Consider the following 22,332-nt stretch of genomic DNA (forward strand, 5'->3'; position numbering starts at 1 on the left):
ACTTGCCTCTCCCAGCCTAGAAGCTCAAACCTCCTGTTTCTTTGTTTAGCCTATGATGGTATATAAACCTGAATCCTCTAGCCACTTCCTAGAGTCTCAAATCTTTTGAAACTCCAGTGCAGATACAAAGCAATTAAACTGTTTTCTTTTCCTTCAATGTTTCAAACTGTGCTTAATAAAATGACTGTTTTCTTTTCCTATTGTCTTTTATCAGTTTGAGTTGCAAGCTCCAGCCATTGAACCTAGGAGCATACAGGGTAAAAGATTTTTCTTCCCAAGAGCACAGGACAGTCTCCCACAACAAAGAACGATCTGCCCCCAAATGTAACTAGAGCCCAGGCTGAGAAACCTTGCTCTCTACCAAGAGGAGACAGAGGGAAATCTACAGCATGAAAAGTCAGCATGGGGTTTAGGAGTTTAGTAACTTAAGGGAAGCCAAATAAAGTCTCCTTCATGGCTGCAAATCTTGGACATATTACTAAGAACTTCAATGTTTCAAACTGTGCTTAATAAAATGACTCTGTGGGATTAAACAGATGGGTTTTATTTCTATGTCAGTCCACCAGTCACAGAAACGATGGCAGGACACATGTTTTGGTTTAAGGAGAAATCATGAAAGTTTCACCAAATCACAATGCCAGTGACACCTGGGTTAAATTAGGAAATCAGAGGACAGAAAACTCAGGTTTTGTTTTTTTAAATAAAGGGGTACTGGTGGTCTGTAGTATAGAGTTAATGCCAATAGGCTTGATAAGCAGCAAGTATAGCTGCAGATCCAGATAAAGCCCTTCCAAATGCACAGTGGGAAAGGAGGAGCTGCCTGGCTCCAGTCCCAGCTTCGCTCCTACTGTGTGATAACAGGCAAGTCTCACCTTCTCTGTAAAATCAGGAGCTGGCCTGTGCTCTGCAGGATTCCCTCAAGCTCTGTCGTTCTCACTCAATGGCTTCTTCACCATCTGCTTTGGCACACAAGGATTATGACAACTCTGCAGCAGGATGCCAGGGAGGCATATATACTGATTTGCAATGCTATTGGTAAAGGAAATAAAGAACAAAAGGAATACATGCAGGTCTGCATAAATGGGAAAACCTTTAATTTGACAATCATTTATTCAACAAACATTTATTTACTGAGCATCTCCTCTAAATAAGGCATATAAAATTCTCTATATATTTTTTAAAAATTTGTTTTCGATGAACCTGAGAAGTCCTTTGGAAGTTTATTTCCAAAGATTTATAGCAGTCAACATTCAACTCCACCAGCGAAGTCCCTCTCTGCCTTCCTCTCAGGACAGGTGGGTCTCTGCTAGCTCATGCCCCCCCAGGTGGTGCTGGCACAGCACATACTTGAATATTCTTCTCGGCGGGAAACAGAGACGGAACTTCTTTACTTATCTCACCCGGCTACTGTGACTTGCTTCACCGCCTTGATTTTTCAGGGATTGGAAGTTAAGTCTTCTCTCAGAGAGTAAATGCAAGCAAGTGAAACTCAAAGCTTCAGCGCGGCTCTCATTCTGCAGCGCTGGTTCTGGCCGTAAGCACTGCTCGCTGGGCGGCTGCGGCCTCCGTGCGCTCCCTGCCGCGCAGAGGAGTGCTTCGGCTCCCACGCTTACATCTTCAGAAAGGCCACCTGGAAAAAGACGAAAAGTCCCCAGTGCTTTACTTATGTAACGCGAGGAAATGGCTGAATGCACATCGGATCAAACCAGGTAAGTCTGGTCAATAAGGATGCAGGCTGATCTGAAAAGAAAAATGACTCTGGCCAGACATTGCCACTTTACAGAAGCCAATTAGTCCTTTTAGAATGAATCATAGAGTAAGTGAAATGATTCACATGCACTTTAAAGAAAAGAAAAACAAAAGGTTTAATCGACACTAAAGTTGTATCACTGTGAAGTAACCCAGTTCTTGTTCTCACTGGTTCAAACAGCTGTTTGGACCTTCCATAAGCAGAATTCTGCGTCCTAAAGATTCCCGGGCAATTCCAGCTCCTCATCACTATCAGCAGTTATACCAGCCTCTCCCAGGTCATGCCAATGCTTTTAATATCACTCAATTACATTTATTGTGGTTGTCAGCAGCAATCAATCTTAAAAAGTGCTTTAAAACTTTTTATTTCATATAGGCCTATGCACAAAAAACTCTCAGACTATTTAAAAGAGCCAGATCAAATGCATCTATTTTCACAATTGCTTTAAATAACAGAGAAACAAACATAATAAAGTCGACCACAAATGTTTAGAAAGTTTTAGTTCAGGGGTGATAATACATGGGGGACTGTGCCAATATCAGGCAGAGAGTGGAATGTAGATCAGAGACAAAGATGGGGAAGTATGGGAGGGGTAGGAAGGTCGTCCTAGGCCTTTCTGGGGGGAGAGTAAGCAACGGAAGTAAAAGCATTCTACTCTTGGACAGTGGTGCTTAAGTCCCCGAATGCAGCCGAAAAGGAGGCGTGTATTTAATGAACCTTGTTAAGGGGGAAGGAAAAAGGAAGAGTCGTGCTGGGCAGAAAGCATCTGCTTTTTGTTGAGTAATTCAGAAGGATGTTCCTCTTCATACAGAGCTGGTAAGAAAGGCACCTGCTGAGTTTCCCTATGGGCTTCCTGCTGAGTTTCTACATCAAGTTCTGCAATGAGAACACCAAAGTTGAAGGAACAGGCAAAGTAGAAAGGTTAAGATTCCTCAACAAAATGTAAATACCAACAACTGTTACAAACCTCAAGGGCTTATTGTGAAAGTTAAATGAGATAATAGTTATGAAAATATATGTGTTTCTCTCTCCAGCCTCTCAGATGATAACATATTAGGAGTCTATAAACATTTCAGATGAAAATGGGCTGTTTAAGAGAGACCAGTTGGGCCCCTTAGGAATGAGCATAGACTTACAGGGGAAGGGAATTTAGGGGCTGTTGAGTCTGATTTCTGTCTCACTGCCAATAGTGTCCTTATCAGGTGATAGCTTCTACAAGAAGTTTACAAAGGCCTTCCAAAGAAGGCAATGCCACTACTAATATTCAGATACAGAAAGATGAGGGGTGAAGCCAGTTCTCTTTTTTAATTCTGAAAACTGCTATGTTATGAAGTATTCCAACCAGAAACTATTCAGAATAACGACACTGATAAAGGTCATCATAACAGTGGTTAGAAACGTTAGCTCTGGAATCAAACAGACCAGTGGTTCTCAAGTTGGGGTGATTTTGCCTGCCAGGTGACATTTGGCAAGGTCTGAACATATTGTTTGTTTTTAAAAAATATATGTTTTTATTGATTTCAGAGAGGAAGGGAGAGGGAGAGAGAACTAGAAACATCAATGATAAGAATCACTGATCGGCTGCCTCCTGCACACCCCCTAGTGGGGATCGAGCCCGCAACCCCGGCATGTGCCCTGACCGAGAATCGAACCGTGAGCTCCTGGTTCGTGGGTTGACGTTCAACTGCCGAGCCATTTCAGCTGGGCTGAACATATTTTTGATGGTCTCAACTTGTGGGATGCAATTGGCATCTAGGGAATAGAAGCTAGGAATGCTGCTAAACATCCAGTAACGCACAGGACAGCCCTTCACCCCAAAAAATGAATTATCAGCCCCCCTCCCAAATCAACTAGTTACAATGTTGAAAAATGCTGCAATTTAGACATAGGATATTAGTACTAGATCTCTCATTTACTAGCTGCGTGACCTTCAACAAGCTTGTTAGCCTCTCTCAGCCTTTTCATACCTGCAAAATGGGAATTATAACAGGGCTGACCTGAAACTTATAAAACACTTTACAGCATTAGAAGCCTATTTTGACTCCTTTCATCCTCAGCACAGTCCTGTGACTTAAATAAAGCAGACATTTAAAACTTTGTTTTACAAATGAAGAAACAGAAGCTCAGAAAAGTTAAGTGACTTGCTCAGGATACAAAGCTATGAAGTATCAATGATAGATTTAGAAAGAAACTTCAATTTCTAATCCATGCTTTTTCCACTGCAACTTGACAGATGAATGAGACAAAGCTGCAGAGGTTTAGGGACTTTCAGTCTTCATCATTGCTTCAAATACCAAAGATTACTTTTCTTTTGCATGCCTGTGACTATGAACCCAAGATGGAGAACAAATACATAAAAGGCTGAGCTGATTAAATTAAATAACATAAAATGGAGCCCCTCAAAAACGAAAACGTAAAATTTGACCTATTATGTCTTTTTTCATCCCTAATTTTTCATAGTTCCACCTGCCAAATACATTATGTATTTTTTGCAGGACTCAATAACGAGAATCTGCAATCATCCTTGGGAACAGATAACGGACACTGCATTTCAGCTTCTTTTTATTTAAAACACCATGAGTTATCATTTCAAACGCTGATTTTGTGTTCCTCGCTTTTAACCATGACAGGAAAAATTGTTTTCCCTAACTGCCATTTATTTTAAGAGAGGATAATTTTATTTTGTTCCACTACATTGAGAAAAATCTCCCTATTTCATCTTTTTTAGTTTTATTCCCCAAAGTAAAAGTTTTAAAACTTTTCAGAGGATACCAGTACAGTTACAGCTTCAGGCCCCATTGTTACATTTCTGGAATATAGAGTTACAAATGTATACGTAATTATTAAAAACTAGGGACGACAGTTCTCTTTCATGTTGGCTGTGAGGTCTGACCCTTCGTGTTCCCTGAATTTGTACACTGGGAATGGAAAGAATGAGAGAGGGTGAAGACATCTAAATATAATGGCTCTGCTTTGAGTCACCACCTAAAAACAATCTTCTTGAACCATAATAAACAGGGCCAGGCCGATGGAATAGCTAACCGACTGTTAAGTTTAGAATGCTTCAACATATTTATGCTAAACACTTTTTAATGTTCTCTTATCTTAGTTAACAAATGCATATTATTAAATTCTATTCCTCAACATAGATTTTGAATTTGAACCAACAGTATGCTGTCAAGGAAGGCTGCACAAGATAAAATTAGCCTTGTATAAAAAGCTACAGAACTGCTTTAGGGTGTGCTAAACAAGAGAGAAAAAACTGAAATACTGGAAAATGTGAGCTTCATAAGAACTGCAGACTTTAGAAAAGACTCTTTAGAATAAGTAGCATAACCGTAAACAACTGTTCCTACAAAGGGTATTGTAGACTTAAAACAGTAAATATATAAAACTATTACTTAAATATGTATTTTTGTCTAACTATGGCTCATGTTCAGCTATGTTCTGAAATAGGATGATTTTTATGGCATGGAAAAGAGAGTGTATACTTTATATTATAAACTAGTTTCTAGGATCAAACTTCATTTACAAAATAAAATGACAACATAGATAGAAATATAAAAATAAAAGAAAATAAATTTGTCAAGCATTTATAAAATATATCTGGCATCTTAAATAACATGGGGATTAAGTAATTTTTACTCACTAATTCAGCATTGCTCAGGCCCAAGTTGATGACACCTGCACTCAACCTTTTGAGTTGGATAAACAGTATAAGATATTCCCTTCTCAGGCTGGCAGGCTGGCTTCATTCACTCAATTCATTCAACATTAACTACCTTCTGCATGTCTGTGATTGTCTCATCACAGAGCACACCACGAAGGCTTTCCTTCAAGGTGCTAACACACAAGTGGGGAGACAGTCAAGTAATGAGATGATTCTAATAAGACTCCACGAGTTTGAGACAGATTCTTATGCCTGCTGGCAGAAAAAAGACTACTCTTGCGTTACGAAAGGAAGTGAGATTTCTGAGGCAGTCCCTGAAAAAAGCAATTATGACTCTAATTACGAATACTGTGTTGGCAAGGAGAGGCGATAAAACCTGGCACGGCACAGAGGGGCATGTACTTCTTCCCACTCAAAGTGCCGGCTCGCTAAATGAATTAGCAGCGAACAGGAAGGGTGGAACGAAAGATGTGAGGAGCGGTGCGGCGAGGGAGAAGACCCTATCCCTCTAAAATGACAGTTATGTGTACACTTAACTGCGGACAGAAACTCGGCACGGAGGGAACATCGGCGCAGCCCTCCGAGTGCAGAGTTTCCGCACGAGTTCTGGAAGAGCCTTTAGAAAGGAGGGGAAAGAAGCGAGGCGGCTGCCTGTAAACTAGTTTCAGCCTTTCCCTTGTATGTCACTTAAGCCGACGGTGCACAGTGAAAAGTCACATGTACGTGAAAAGCCTGCTGATTTTCACATTCCTGGGGACCAGTTACACTAAGCACAGCGATGTTTTCTAGTGGACACCTAGGTCAAAAGCAGCAGTAGGTGACGTACCGCCAGAACGGTGTGTGGGGGGGAGAAAGAGGAGAGTCTGGACGGTGCCTCTTTATTTCTGATCGAGGCTGAAAACATGGGAAAATGCCGCCGTGACTGGGTCTGAACCCCCTCCTTCAACAAGCGGCCTCCGGGACAGGCGGGTGCGGGCAGCCAGGGGCACCGGGGTGCTGCCGCAGGGCGCGGGCAGGCGGCTGCGACGGCTGACACGCCCGGGGCCCAGACCAAACCCAGCAACTGCTAGTGGCGGCACACCCGGGGCAAGTGTTCACACGAGACCGTCTTTAGGTGTGACGTCCAAACACACTGCCTCCAGCACGGCACATGCTTGTTAAAGGAACGAATTCTGTGATTGCAGGCTGAGTGGGTGTTAAAACGCGCACTAGAAAACAGTGCTACAATACATACACTGTTGTTCAGGAATCAAAATGTCCTTTTACTCTCATTCCCGTGGAATGTCTCCGCCCGGGGACCTGGCGGAAGGGGGCCAGTGGCACCGCGGCAGCGCCCACGGGAAGGGGGTTTTGGACATAACCACCGCCCTGCCCTGCCCTGCCCGCCACACGTCTCCGACCAAAGAAGTTTATTCGGAAAGAGTTACTAGAGTTCAGGAATGAAGAAGTGTTTTCTACAGTATCAACTGACTGAAACATTTAGCAGCAAAACTGTTTTAATAAATCACATTTCAAGGAAGCTACGCTCACGCTTATCTACCGTAAGGTTGAGAGGCGGGGCTGTTGACGGAGGCAATACAGTTGGGGTATCAGGCAATCAGGAATTCCGGGAGGGGGCCTGAACCCACCTGGGGAACAAACCGCTTTCCACAGCAGATGAGTGGTTTTTGTCCTCTAAACAGATTTCTTTCAGTGATATTTTTAAATTTCTATTTTAGTTGCAAATATTAATTCTTCTAGCAGAGACCTAACCAAAGAAGAAACTTGCCTCATCCAGATAAAGACGTTTCTTTCTGCCTCACTGTCAAGGATGGGGGGGGCTGGCTCATGCGGTCGTGGCTGTGGAGCCCACCGGTTCGCAGTGGAGGAGTGCCATGAACACATCACGCAGGCAGCAGCAGAGGCTGTAACAAGCGGTCCCAGGGCCAGGCGACCCAGTGTGAGTGCAGGGCTCTGTCGGGGAGGAAGAACGGCCAAGGCGGTCACCACACTGTTTAGGGAAAGGGCGAAGGGCGGTCACAGCTGCCGCTCTAACTGCCCCAGGCAGCTTCATCTCACCTGAACGGCCTTGCTTCTGCTGGCTGATACTCAGCGAGTTCTTCACTGCAGTTACTAAAGCTTAGAGAAATACTTACTATAGAAATCAAGACTTGTATTGCTAACTGAATTTTGTTTGTTTTAATAACTGATTTGTGAATATATAAATTACAGACAAAATTAGGAAACACAGAAAAGCATACAAAAAATAAAAATTTTGCAAATCCTTTACTCAGCAATAACAACTATTAATATTTGGGATATCTCTCTCTAGGCTTTTATTTTCTATGTATAACTGACAATTTCTATATATGTTCTCTGTAATATACAGCTTCTTGTTACCCTAATAATATATTGTGGAAATCTTCCCATGACAGTGAATATTTTCCTATGAGATTTTTAATAGCTGCATTACAGTCCACTATATATCTCTGTCTCTAAGATAGAGATATAACTTATCAAAGGGAAAGCAAATTTAAGGTCTTTTTGGGGAGGAGGTGGTGCTGACTGTTGGGCCCAAAGCACACTGTACTGTAATCTAGCCTCGTGGCTTTCACGGGCATTTCCTGGCATCACCTGGGAATTTGTTTGGCAAATTCTTTTTTGTTGTTGTTAATTCTCACCCAAGGATATTTTTTTCCATTGACTTTTAGAGAGAGTGGAAAGAAGGGAGGGAGGAAGGGAGAGAGGAAGAGAGAAATATCTATGGGAGAGAGAAACATAGACTGGTTGCTTGCTACGTGTGCCCCGACTGGGGCTGGGATCAAACCTGCAACCCAGGTATGCAGCCCTTGACGGGGAATTGAACCTGAAATCTTTTGGGCTGACGCTCTAACCACTGAGTCACAGGGCTGTTAGGCAAATTCTTGCCTGCTCTAGACCTGCTCAATCAGAAACTCTAAGGGTGGGGCCCAGAAACTGGTGTCTTAATAGATCCTTTAGGTGATTCTACTTCATGCTAGAATTTGAGAGCCATTGGTCTAGTCCGACCACTTTATAGAGCTGAGCAAACTTAGAGAAGGTAACTGACTTATTTACAGTAACACAGCTAATAAGAAGAGAGGCTCAAACCCAGGCCTTCTAACTCCTAATCCAGTGATTTCATTTCTAAACCAGGGCAAATTGAAGACACTGGTCCAGAAAGAAACAAATTATCTTTAGCCCTATTTTCTAATAAAGAAGGTTGGGCCCAACATCTACGAAGGGAGAGCTGAGTCCTTTTTGTTAGTTATATAGTGACTAAAGGGGCCAAATATCTCATGCAAACTGACCTATGGTATAATAGAGTTAGTCTGTTAAGAGTTAAGTGAATGAATTTTTTTTTGGGGGGGGGCTGGGGAGGGTGGAGATGAGGGATGAGTAAGTCCTGATGTGCTTTTCTTTTCTAAATGTAGTTGCTTCATATGTCTTTTTAGCAAAATCATTTAATTCTGGTAATGAAAACTGTTATTAATTTGACTTCAAAATAAGGCTACCATGATGGCATCAAAAGCTGGCAAAGAAACAAAATCTCCTTTACACTGCTTGGGGGAGTATAAAATGGTACAGCCATTCTAGAAAACATTTCTTTTAAAAATAAACATGTAATTACTATATGACCCAGCAATTGCAGTCTTGGACATTTATCCCAGAAATGAAAACTTTATGTTCACAGAAATACCTGTACACAATGTTCATGGCCGCATTATTTTAATAGCCAAAAACTGGAATCAGCCCAAGTGAGCAGTTAAACTGTGGTATGTCCATACCACGGAATACGACTCAGCAATAACAAGCAGCGGACTGTTGATATGTGAAACAACTTGGAAGAATCTCCAGAGAACCAGGCTAAATTTAAAAAGCCAATCTCAGCCCCAGCCAGTTTGCTAAGTGGTGAGAGCATCAGCCCGTGTACTGAACGAAGGATCACAGGTTCTATTCCCAGTCAAGGGCATGTACCTGGGTTGCAGGTTCAATCCCAGGCCCCAGTCAGGGCACTTGTAGGAGGCAACCAATCGATCGATGTGTATCTCACATTGATGTTTCTCTCTCTGTCTCCCTGCTTCCACTCTCTCTAAAAAAAAAAAAAAAGCGAGGAAAAAAATATCCTTGTGTGAGGATTAACAACAACAACAATAAAAAGCCAATCTCAAAAGGTTCCATATTGTATAATTCCACTTATATAACATTGTGAAACGACAAAATTTCACCAACAGAGGACAAGGTAGCAGTTACCAGGGGTTAGGGACAGTGGGGAGGGGGGAGAGGGTGTGATTATAAAAGGGCAACTGGAGGGATCCCTGTACAGAAGGAACTGTTCAGTGTCTTAATTGTGGTGGGAGAAACACACACAGACATAGGAGATACACAATAGTACAGAGCTTCATACACTTGCACACATGTGCACAAATGAGTCCAAAGTAAAACCAGGAAATCAGAGTAAGGTGGGAGGGACTGAGTCTGTACCAGGTCAATACCCTGGCTGTGGTATTGTATTATAGTTCTGCAAAATGTTACCACCGGGAGAAACTGGGCAAAGTACACAAGGGCTCTTTTGTATTATTTGTTACAACTAAAAGCAAATCTACAACTATTTCAATAAAAATTTCAACTAAAAATCATGCCATTATACTTGGCAAATGATCTTGTCTATCTTACTTCAATCCAGTTACCTTTAGATGGAGCTTTGAGATGCATTACTTAAAGTCTTGCTCACGTTGATGTTGTAGTCAATATGTCACTGAGACCCCATTTTCCTTAGTGGAATGACCTGAACGAACCAGGGAGTTAATTTTGGAAGGAGTCCTGACGCAGATGGCTGTAGTGAGACAGAGCCCCATTACATTTACCACGGGTCAGGCTGACAGCCTGGCCTTAAACGCTTAGGTTACACACAAGCTCACCCTAAGTCTTGGGTTCTGTATGAAGTACTTATTCTAAATAGTCCGCTAAGCATACTTTTTTGCTTTTTTATTGCCATGAAGTAAATAATGAGGAAAGATTCTGGCTTTTTTTAAAACCCAAAATGCCAGACACATAGTAGGCACTCAATAAGCATTTTTTCAGACTGAATACATTCGACTAAAACTGTAATTTTTATCTTAAAAGTAATATTACCTTATAAAAGACTTGGGGAAATAGGAAAAAGAGAAAAAAGAAACATATGCTATAATACCCTAATACCCTAACATAATTATCACTTGGGTCTATTTTCATATAGTATTAAGATACATTTTTTCATACTGATTATCATTATCTACATATTTTTTATATCATAAACATTTTTATGTGCCTTTCAAAATATCTTAAGAGGTGGAAAATAATCCATCATAATTTAATCCATTACAAATATAAGTTTATTAAGTTTAATCCATTACAAATATAAGTTTTATTATTACAAATATACGTAATAATAAAATAATTATTGTCATATTTATAGATTTTTTTCCGTATTTTAAAATATTCCCTTAAGGATAGAGCCCCAGAAATGGAATTATTAAAGATACGAATATTATTATAATTTGATGCATATTTTTTCCGATGAGCTGTAACCACTGGCAGTGGTGCCAGCATTAGGTCTCTCTTTTTTAATAAAAGAAAAATAACATCTTGATGCTTTTAAAGTTTATTATTTAATTGCTATGAGTTTAAATATTCTCCCAAATGTTTGTTTACTAATTGTTTTTCTTGTAAATTGGTTAATTGTGAGTTCGTATCCGTTTTCTTTATCTATCAACAGGGGGTTTAATTTTTTTTAATAGTCTAAATAAGCTCTTCGTTGAGTGTTAATGTTTTTTATTCAGTGAAGAAATTAAGTGCCAGGCATGGGCTCATCTCACTAAATCCTTACAAAATCCACTTGCAGTAAAACTCTAATTTAATTGTGTCCTCAAATTATAACTGAGAAACCGAGGTTCAGAGAAGTTCAGTAACTTTTGCTCATTGCTCTAAGCTGGTAAAACAAGGCTGGGTTTGCAAGCAGGTCTTTGGTTTTGAGCCTAGTGTTCATTCCATCATAAAAGCTCCCTTCCATCTAATTATGGAGAGAGAGAATTGCTACAGTAACTCTAATTGAAGAAAGAACCCATACTACTATTCCAATTTTAAGCCAGATTGTGTAGCTGTTAGAATGATGCAGGAGCTCTATTTTTAAAGAAGAAAGTAGATTATTTCTTTTGGATTAGATGAAAGAAGGAGAGGAAAGATAGAATGACAAATTAAAGCCCTTCTTGTAACGAGAAAGTAATTCTCTGATTAGAAGAGAAAGCTTCTGGCAAATGAGGAACAGCAAGATAGATGAGAAAGTGGCCTGAACTCTCAGAAAGGAATTTCTGCCTGTAAGTTTAGAAAGCAGGATGAATTATACTGGTCTAGTTTAGTCAGTTCAGTAAAAAAGATGATGACTTGGAATAATTAAGTAACAGTTAAGGACTGGTGAGAAAGGGATCAAATTGCAACCAGATGCTTATTTTCCTGAGCCACTACTACTTAGGCATCACTTTGAAAATATAATATTTAAAAATATGCAAATCTTCAAAGGAAAACATGCTAATATATTTATTTTTAAATAAACAGCATTTATTTCTTAAGCCTGTTATTTGGAGTTGTGGAAAATAAACAGTGATCATAAAACTGCAATTAATCTATTTTAAAGAAGGGATAGAGACTGGCTTATGAGGATTTAAAACTACAGAAAAAAATTAAAATAAACGCTCGTACTGACAGAGAGGAACACGCTGAAGAGGACAATGTTATGTGATGTTGTCCACGAGCCTCAGCTTCTCACAGAAAGCAAAAGGGGGCTCTTTACACAGAATTGCTGATGGAGCTTCTCCAAGTCAAGAACAGCCTAGGGTTTAGGAGGAGGAAAGGGCACCCAGTCACCAAGGGCTCTCACTGTGCAAAGTGGTACCTTTACACCCACATCTAAGCTCCATGAGAAGCCAGGAGAAACCAGGCAGATACTAGGAAGGTGCAGGAAGGGGAACTCATATGGAAAGACAGGAAAGTTGGACACAGAGTATATGGGACAGAGAGAAGTGAAAACAGATTTGTGTGAGGAGGCAACACTGTGCACACTAAAAACACAAACAGTCAACATACTCGTCTATGAAAAACCCCACAGGACAAAAGATCTAATTTCTTCAACACATAAAAATCAAAGGGGGGAAAAATAGGAGAAAAGCGAAACTTATGATTTAAAAGAAACTTAAATGATACACGAATTAATCCAAATAATTGGTCCTTATTGGTTTCTGATTTGAACAAACACCAACTGTTAAAAAATTTTATGAGCTTGTTGGTGAAATCTGATCACTGACTTGATATTTTTATGTTAAGGAATTATTATTACTATTTTAGATGTGATCATGGCATTGTATTTTTATTTTTATAGAAATCCTCTTTTAGAGATACATACTGAATTATATACTAATAATAGGTCTGGGATTTGTTTCAAGAGAGTTCTGCTTCAGGAGCTGGGTAAAACAAAAATGGCCATGAATTGGTAATTATTGTTTCTAGGTAATAATTGTGGATTTATCATACTATTCTCTTTACTAGGGAAAATGTTAATATTTGAAATTTTTCATAAGTTAAAACTAAACAAAAAACAATTAAGTGCCCTGTAGATGGTCAGTGTCATGGGTTAGCTGGCAGAAGTCTGCACCTGCCAGGGACCATTGGACTTTGAGTGAGGAGGCCTGTCTTGCTGGGTTTCTTTATAGGTTTGTCAGGAGGAAAAGATGAGTATCCCACTGATCCAAGCTGCCCCCAACATTTTTCTCTCCACATTTGTTTATTAGCATCACACTTATGTTATGAACCTAGGGTTCTTGAGAAAAGGAATGAGATTGTATTTGCTTATCTCATATTGGGTCTTGGTTGTCCAAAATTCCTTACTTGAGGGACCCCCGTTGGGAACCTTTTACATTCACTTCTCATTCATTTTCCATTCATCTCTCACACTTTAGAAAGATGAAGCCCTTAAATAAATTTGGGGAAATTGTTTTTTTAACAATTTCCCTTTCAAAGAAATTTTTTACCCCTAAATAAATGAAAATAGAGAACATTTCTCAAACGTGTCCATAGGCCTTATCTTTAAATATACCAAATGGAACATTTGAGCAGACTCAATAGACTATTATTTATGTTCATAGCCTTTTGGCAATTAAGTGTGTTAAAGACACCTAAACAATATATATGTTTCAAAATGTTCTCCCACCCTATAAAAACACAATATACTTTTTCTCATGGCTTTATAACTTGGGAAAGATGTAATTCTTACTCTTACTGGATCAAAGCTTATGTTTCTGTGTCTCCTCTCAGAACTTCTCTTATCCTCAAGAAATTATTTCACAGTTTGCTATAAAGCACCCCTACAACTGAATGTTAATTGTGCAACTCACCAGTCATGAATTTCAGACCCACTTAGGCAGCTAGAAGTAGGCTTTGGCTAAGTATGCTTTCCTGGACGTGCGTGTGGGGAATAGGTTCTTTTGTCCATCAGTGATGCCAACTCACAGAACATGCAATTCTGTGGAAAGATGGCAATACCCTGGTTTCATAGTGAACCAGAGGCCAGCATTTTATGGCTGTTAGCTGATTTTAAAGGAGGTTGGTATTTCCCAACAAAATATAGTTGAGCTTTGGTCATTTCCAAGTATTTGATGCTCCAGTAGCTAGAAAAGTCCTGTCCCCATGGTAATTCACTAATGATTGAGAGGTTATAGGTGGAACTCATATCCATTTTTTTACAGTCTTGATGAGTAATCAGTCAGATTCTTCTTTCTAGTTAATGTTATGATAGAAGTTAGATGTATTTATGAAGGGCCTAATCATTGTAAATTCAGCCAAATAGTCTCATGTCTTAAAAGTCCATGGTTTAGACAGTAATCCTGGACTGAGAGCTGGATTTCTAAGGAGTGAATTATGTCAGTAACCAAGCATGTGCTGGTTTGAACCTGTACGAGTGCTGCCCAATACACACCTTCAGAGGCCTCCTACACTACCATATTAGTGGCCTCTTGGCTCAGAGTTATTTTTCTTTTTCTTTTGTAATCCTCACCCAAGGATTTTTTAAAATTAATTTTTAGAGAGAGAGGAAGGGGGGAAGAGAGAGAGAGTAACACTAATGTGAGAGAGAAACACTGATCAGTTGCCTCCTGTACCCGCCTGGACCAAGGATTGAACTCACAACCTAGGTATGGGCCATGATGGGAAATCAAACCTTTAACCTTTTGGTGTATGGGATGAAGCTCCTACCAACTGAGCCACCTGGCCAGGGCTATTTTTTTTTTCAAATAGCAGGTGATATTTTACACTTATGCCATCTACCTTTTTATTTTTGCAAACACTATAGATTTTCAGTTTCTGTTATCAGAACTTACATGGAAAAAGGAATCTTTCTAAATTGAAAACTTAATTATTTTTAACTATGTAAAGACATTTCTATATAAGTGAAAGAAACACGCTTTCAAAACAAGGCTAAGAAACTCCCCTGGGCATGGAATCATAAAGGTGACTCACCGCCTTGTGTGGGACAGGGCCCTGCTGTTAATTTGCTTGTCAAAGCTGTGGAAGGAAGAGGCAAGGCCTATGGCTGTGTACAGCCTGTGGGCATTGGAAAGCTACCCCAAACAAAAGTCGTTTTGTATACTTGTCTGGCTACGTAGGAGAAGTATTTCTGACCTCACTAAAGGAAAATATGCTATAACCTCATAGTATGTTTGGAAACAGGGAAGAAAACAATAAAGAGAAGGGCATGTTTAGATCACATTTTTTCAAATGCCAAAAGGTTTCTCAGTCCCTAAGGAATAGCAGTAGGTTCCTGTAAACCTTGAACCTGGTATTGGGGGCCTGGGGGATACAGATGTAGTGGGAACCTCTACATATCAACCATGAAAGGGCTTAGACATGTTACAAAAGAAGACAAATAACCAAAGCCACCTGAAAAGATGTTCAATATCCTTTGTCATCAGGGAAATGCAAACAAAAATCATAATGAGGTACCCACCAGAACAGCTAAAATAAAAAAGACTGGTAACACCAAATGGTGATGGTGTTGATGGTGATATGGACCACTGCAATGCTCACCCACAGGTGTGTAGGGGGGAGTGTAAAATGGCATAACCACTTTGCAGAAGTGTTTGGCAGTTTACTAAAAGTTAAACATACATCTACCCTACAGCCCAGCAACTCCATTCCTAGATATTTACTGAGAGAAATGAAAACATGTCCACAAAAAGACCTTAGAGCAGCCTTATTCTAAATAGCCCTAAATCAGAAACAACCTAAGTATCCCTAACAGTCAAATGTATTAATAAATTGTGGTATATTCACACAGTGAAACACTACTCTGCAATAAAAGAGAATGAACCACTGATAAATGCAGTAATATGGATAAATCACAAACACATCATGTGAAGTGAAAGAGACCAGACAAGAAAAAGAGTAGATAGTGTATGATTTAATTTACACAAAGTCCAAATACAGGTAAAATGAATGTATGATGATAGAAATTAGAGACAGTGATTTTGGGGATTACGAGAGAGGCCTGAAGGAAACTTTCTGGAGGAATGGATATGGTTTGTATCTTCTTTGTGGATAGTAGTTACATGGCTGCATATCAATGGTTCTCAACCAGGAGAGAGTTTTGCTTTGCAGAGGACATTTGGCAAGGTCTGGAGATACTTTTGATAGTCACAGGGGATGCTACTGGCATCCAATGGGCAGAGGTCAGGGCTGAACAGGACAGCTCCCTACAATGAATAATTATCTAGTCTAAAATGTCAATAGTGGAAAGGCTGTAAATACTCAATGTATATATAATTGTCAAAACTCATCAAAATGAACAATTAAGATCTGCACATTTTATTGAATATTGTTACCAAAAGAAAGAATGAAAAAGATTTCAACAGCCCCTCTCTTCTTCCCAAATAGAGTTGAAAAAGAAGATTGGAAAAAAGATAAAGCCATTTTGTATTTCAATTGTATGAGCTCAACTGCTTAATAAATACATTTATACCCAAATCATGCTCAATTACTGTTTATTGAAATGAAAAATATTAGGGAAACTTCTGGTCTTTGGTTCCCATGTAAGGAGCTTGGAAGTTGACACTCTATCCTAATAAGTAAGAAGCTGAAAAGACTGAAAAAATCAACTCTTCTTGGATCCATCAGAGGGGAAGACACAGGGCAAAACAAGATTGGAGAGACAGGAGAATACCGGGACTCACTGCTTACAGGAGCCGAGATTTATGAGCAGAAACCCCAGAGAGAACTAGCGCCAGGGTGGAAACCCTAAACTGTAATTGAAGGCTGCTGGAGCCTCAGTGTGGAAAGACTGAGTTGAAAACTGCCAGCGGTCATGGGCGCCACCAGGTTTTCACAGTAGATATGGGAGAAAAATCCTCCTGTACTTCTGGGGGGGAGGGGGGGGACTATTTTGAAATATGCCAGAGCCCTTCATTCTTCTTCTTCTTCTTTTTTACATACATCTTTATTGATTTCAGAGAGAGGAAGGGAGAGAAAGAGATAGAAACACCAATGATGAGAGTCACTGATCAGCTGCCTCCTGCACGCCCCCTGCCGGGAACTGAACCTCGATCTCCTGGATCCTAGGTCGATGGCTGGGCCACTTTATTCTTCTTAACAAGACCTGCCCTCAGGAGAAACTGGGTAACCAAAGCCTAGCCTGTTGGGGTATTATCAGAGCCTAAGTGACCTGGGGAAGGGAAATGGCCAGCTCCAGGCTACTCTAGTCACCCTCTTCCACCTGAGAGGGGGTAAAAATAAAACAAAAACCTGACTTACAAAATGTCAAAATAAAAAACAAAAAATAAAAAAATTGGGGGAAAGATACTTGGGGTAAGGGACATCACACCAACAACTCTTCTTGCAAGTCCCCTCTTTCTGTGTAACTCACACTCCACCTGTGTAACTCACACTCGGATTACTCTACTTAAAACTTCCTGAAGGAAATAAATGTTGGTGTTGGGGGAAGGTGGGGGTTGGCGCTGTGAACAGTAGAGCGCACAGACAGCCCTGGGCGATAGAGAGCTGCGGGAGCGGAGCAGGGCCCACGCAGGCCGAAGGCGAGGCAGGCCAGGCTGCCCGGCGGGCGGCAGCCCGCGTGGCCCCGTCCCGGGGATGCCGCACTTTCCTGGCTCGGCTCTGTGCTCAGCTGCGCACTGTCTGAGGCGGCCACGGGAGCGGCAGGCGTGGAGCGGGGTGAGAGCTTCCAAGGGCCTCCGTTTATCCCACAGATCACAGTGACAAGCTGGCAATGGATTTCCATGGTTCTCTCTGAACCTCAGAGGAAATTTCTGGTACAAAGGAAAAAGCTGTTCTTATGTGGAGAGAAAAATGGGATTCAGAAATGTAATGCCATGAACCAGTTTGTGGTGCAGGCACTATTAACTCTGATGTTTGCAGAAAGGAAGTAGCTCATGACTCTGGTTACTAATGTTGGATTTCATAAACAATTTTTTCCTTGGGGGAATCGGAACTGTATAATTTAGACTTCCTGACAGTGATTCTCAGGCCTCCCCTAATGCTTATAGTGGTACCCAGAATGCATTCTCTGCTAAGCCTGGAGGCACCCCTGAGCCAGCCTTTCCCATTACCTGTACATCTAAGCTATTCAAGGCAGACATTATTCAGAAATGCCTCTGGAGATGCTACTGAGCTCCTTCAATATCCTAGCCTTCTCCCCAGCCAAGAACTTTTCTCTTAAGTTTAAAGGAACTGATTTTTTAAAAATTTATCTTTATTGTTGTAAGTATTACAAAAGTCCCCTTTTCCCCCCCATTGATCCCCTCCCCCCTGCACCCCTCCTCTCGGGTCTTTACCACACTATTATCTGTGTCCATGAGTTATGCATATGTGCACATAAGTTTTTAGGTTAATCTCTCCCCACCCACCGAACATGAGCACCGACGTCTACTTTCTTTCCCTTCATGCAGGAGTCACTGCTTCAACTTTGGGTGGGCCAAACTAGAACCCACAAGTGAGAAAAACTGCCCACAAAAGCTTCGTCACTCACTCACTGATTCTCAGAGCAAGCCCGAAGCTCTGCACTTCTCTAACCTTCACGCTGATTCTCCAGGATGTGAGGTCTATGGGCAGTGAAGCCCATTAGCTAAATTCTTTTGGAAACCTGACAGCCTCACACTGTGCAGTTGTTCCTGCGGGCACATCTGCCGCACAGGAGGGGAATGGAATTGGATATAAGCCTCCCAACCCTGCTGTTTAAAATGACACTGAGTTTTAGAAGTGGTAGGTGGCAGAGGAGAAAGGCATCCTTACAACACTTTGGTCACCATCTTTGACATATGCCAACACTCCAGCTTCATAGCCATTCATCTGACAAACACTTGAACTGCTGACTCCAGAGAGCTACTTCGCAGAGTGGGAATCAAGAGAAGAGACAAATCATCAGTGCATTTTAATTCCCAGCCATGTGACACAGATCCCTGGATGTCCAGCAGCCCTTGCCCATGTACACAGAACCGAGAGGGGGCACCATATGCCTCTTCTTGCTGGCCTCTGGAGTTTCAGTTTCCCCAATAAAATCGTTCCTGTCTACCCATCCCCACCTCCCCCAAAATGAAACTTGCATGTGGAATGGTAATGGCTTGTCTAAATCTGTATCCCTTTGGGGTTTTGCACAAAGGACACTTTCAATAAATATTTGTTGGTTGGAACAAATAAATGATTGAATTAATGAATTATATAACTAGAATCCAGGTTTGCTATTTTACTTTGGAGTGTCAAAAGATAATGTTTTATAAAAAGTTTTTGCACTGCAAAGGAAACTATCAATAAAATGGAAAGACAACCTACTGAAAAGGAGATATTTGCCAGTGATACATCTGATAAGGGGTTACTACCCAGAATTTATAAAGAACTTAGACAACTTAACATTAGAAAACAAAAAAACGCAATTAAAAAGTAGGCAGAAGACCTGAAAAGACACTTCTCCAAGGAGGACATACAGATGGCCAACAGACATATGAAAAGTTGCTAAAAACCACTAATCACTAGAGAGATGTAAATCAAAACCACATAAGATGCCACTTCACACCTGCCAGAACGGCTACCATCAATAAAGCAACAAACAAGTGTTTACAAGGGTGTAGGGCAAGGGGAACCCTAGTGCACTGCTGGCGGCAATGCAGACTGGTGCAGCCACTGTGGAAAACAGTGTGGAGGTTCCTCAAAAAAATTAAAAATAAAACGACCCTATGACCCAGTGATTCCATTTCTGGGTACATATCTGAAGAAACCCAAAACACTAATTTGAAGGAATATATGCACCCCTGTGTTCATTGCAATGCTATTTACAATTGCCAAGAATGGAAGCAACCTAAGTGCCCATCAATAGATGAATGGATAAAAAAGCTGTGATACATGTACACAGTGGAATGCTACTCGGCCATAAAAAAAAGAGTGAAATCTTACCTTTTGTGACAGCATGGATGGACCTAAAGGGTACTATGTTAAGTGAAATAAGCCAGGCAGAAAAAGACAAATACCATTTGATTTCACTTATATGTGGAATCTAAAGAACAAAATGAAGTAACAAACAAAATAGAAACAGATTCATAAATACAAAGAACAGGCTGACGGTTGTCGGGGGGGGGGAGGTTGAGGGGGCTGGTGAAAAAGGTGAAGGGATTAAGAAGTACAAATTGGTAGTTACAGAATAGTCACAGTGATGTAAAGTACAGCATAGAGAATATAGTCAATAATATCATAATAACCATGTGTTGGGGCCAGGTGGGTACTTGAAACACTGGGGGGACGTCTCTGTAAAGTACATGATTTTCTAGCCACTATGCTATACATCTGAAACTAACACAATAATACTGAATGTAAACTGTAATTGAAAAATTTTAAAAATAATGTTTTATAGGATGGAGCTAAAAAAAAAACTTGGAAACTTTAATATTCTCAGCCCTAGTACTCTACTACTTCCATGTTACTTGGCAAAGCACCCTGGCCAGAAAGTGACTTTGCTTAGAAAAGTCTGCTCAGAGCTTTCCCAGCCTTGACACACAGGTCTCAAAGTTGAGACTGAGGGACAGAGACCCTCACAGCTCTTCCTAGGTCTGTAAAGAGGTAAATATCACAGAATGAGGTCCTGAGGGTTCCATGGTGATTTTCTTACAAAGTTATTTGTTAGGGTAATATTGTATGATTTAAAGAATTATAATCAGGTGATAACAGTTTTCATGTTGAAAACACAAAGATGAACTCAATCGCCAAGTGATTTAAAATGTAGAAGTTGGGCAGGTGGTGGTGACATTGGCAATGTGAAGATTGTTCCAAATATTATTCTGAACACTGAGGCAGTTTGGATCTTCACAATGACTGTGGCTCAACCAATTATTCAAGTGTTTGCTTTCCATGCATATTTTGTGTCATCCTGATCTATTTAATTCAAAAGATCTAATCCCACAAGATCACCTATAATTAGAGGGCAGTGATGCATTCTTAGAAGACAAATATAGACACCACAGAGGGGATGCATCAGCAGTCTTAAAATAATTAATGCTTATCCTCGCAAGGCCACCTACACCGAGGCACTTAGGAACAGTTCACTGTAGCCATGTCACAGAAAGATGGCAAAATCATTTTTCTTATCTGCGGAAGTAGGTCACAGCACGGACATTTGGCAAAAAAACACACAGAGTGGCCATGAATGGATTTTGTGACACAATCGTTTCATTTTTCACCTCGATGCCAGACTTGATCTTCAGTTCATTCTGTACCCTAATCATCTTCCTACACAGTAAAAGGACCAGAATGAGGCACTGAAATGCAGTGTTTGGGGACACAGCAAAAAGCCCCATTTACCAGAATACAGCTTCCAAATTGAACAGCAAGAGCTCAAGCACTTGAGGCAGCCACTGGTTTCTGTTGTTTTACTCCCGATGACATGAAAATGAAACCCATCCTCGTAAATTAGCACACTTATCAGGAGTCTGAGCAGGCACGGTGTAGGCAGAGGCGAGAGGTTATAGCACTTCCCACAGCAACCTTTTAAACTCGGCACCTGGCGCGCGTGGGAAGGCACGTTATTTCCGTGGCGACTTCTCGCCGTCAGGTCAGGCCTTGCGAAACCAGTCGAGAGTCATGTGCGTTGCACTGGTGCTGTGGCCTTCTAAATAATGAATGCCTTTCCCAGTGGGCACGGAGAGGGCCCCAAAAGGAGGTATACAGAAGCGGGAAGGGGATCCACGAATTCACACGGATAATTCTGTAACCTCAGGAAAGGTCATCGGAGGGGCCGAGGTCCTCCTGCCCTGAAGCTCTGCCCTGTCGCCGGTCAGAAAGGCCCCATGCGCTTCCTGTGCCAGCAGCTTCCTCCAGTTACTGCTGCCGCCTCCTCACAATCAGACGCTTGGGTTCACTCGCTGACATGGGACTTTCTTCCTGCGAACACGTAAAATGTCTCTCGGAAACCAGGCTTCTTGCCTGTGTGCTCTTATTGACCTACATTTTTAAAGGGCTTTGCTCAGGAGTTCTGGTGAGGGCTAGTCGATTCTTCGGCTCCAACTCAGTTACTGGGTTTCTCCCTCTCCACAAATGTCCTAAAAAGTTCTCCATCCTTTTGCCCCCTATTACTTTCTTCTTGCTAAGAGCATTTCCATTTCACTTTTCACAGAATATACCTGTGTGTGTGTGTGTTCACTCTATCATTTTTACTCCTCCTAGCGTCATTAATGGCCTTCGAGCTTAGTCAGGCATTCCACGCGTTTTTCTTCCACACCCACCCTCTTTTTCCTTCCTACTTTAGCCCTGGAGGACAGCGGCACAATGCGTAGATTGTAAAGTTGTGGCACAGTTCCCCTAAGGACAATCTTCTTCCTTGAGCTATTAAACTGGAAAA

At 41.1% G+C, this 22,332-nt stretch overlaps 1 protein-coding gene across 1 annotated transcript in view; it reads right to left on the reverse strand.

Moving 5' to 3' along the window:
- Positions 1-1,071: 1,071 nt before the first annotated feature.
- Positions 1,072-22,332, reverse strand: part of UBE3D (ubiquitin protein ligase E3D) — a 121,332-nt gene continuing 100,071 nt past the window's right edge. The window contains exon 10 of the mRNA XM_016207347.2: positions 1,072-1,630. Coding sequence (XP_016062833.2) covers positions 1,610-1,630 — 21 coding nt within the window. The 3' untranslated portion in view covers positions 1,072-1,609. The remainder of the gene's footprint in view (positions 1,631-22,332) is intronic.

The sequence above is a fragment of the Miniopterus natalensis genome, chromosome 5, assembly GCF_054644295.1.
Source record: "Miniopterus natalensis isolate mMinNat1 chromosome 5, mMinNat1.hap1, whole genome shotgun sequence".
NCBI lineage: Eukaryota > Metazoa > Chordata > Mammalia > Chiroptera > Miniopteridae > Miniopterus > Miniopterus natalensis.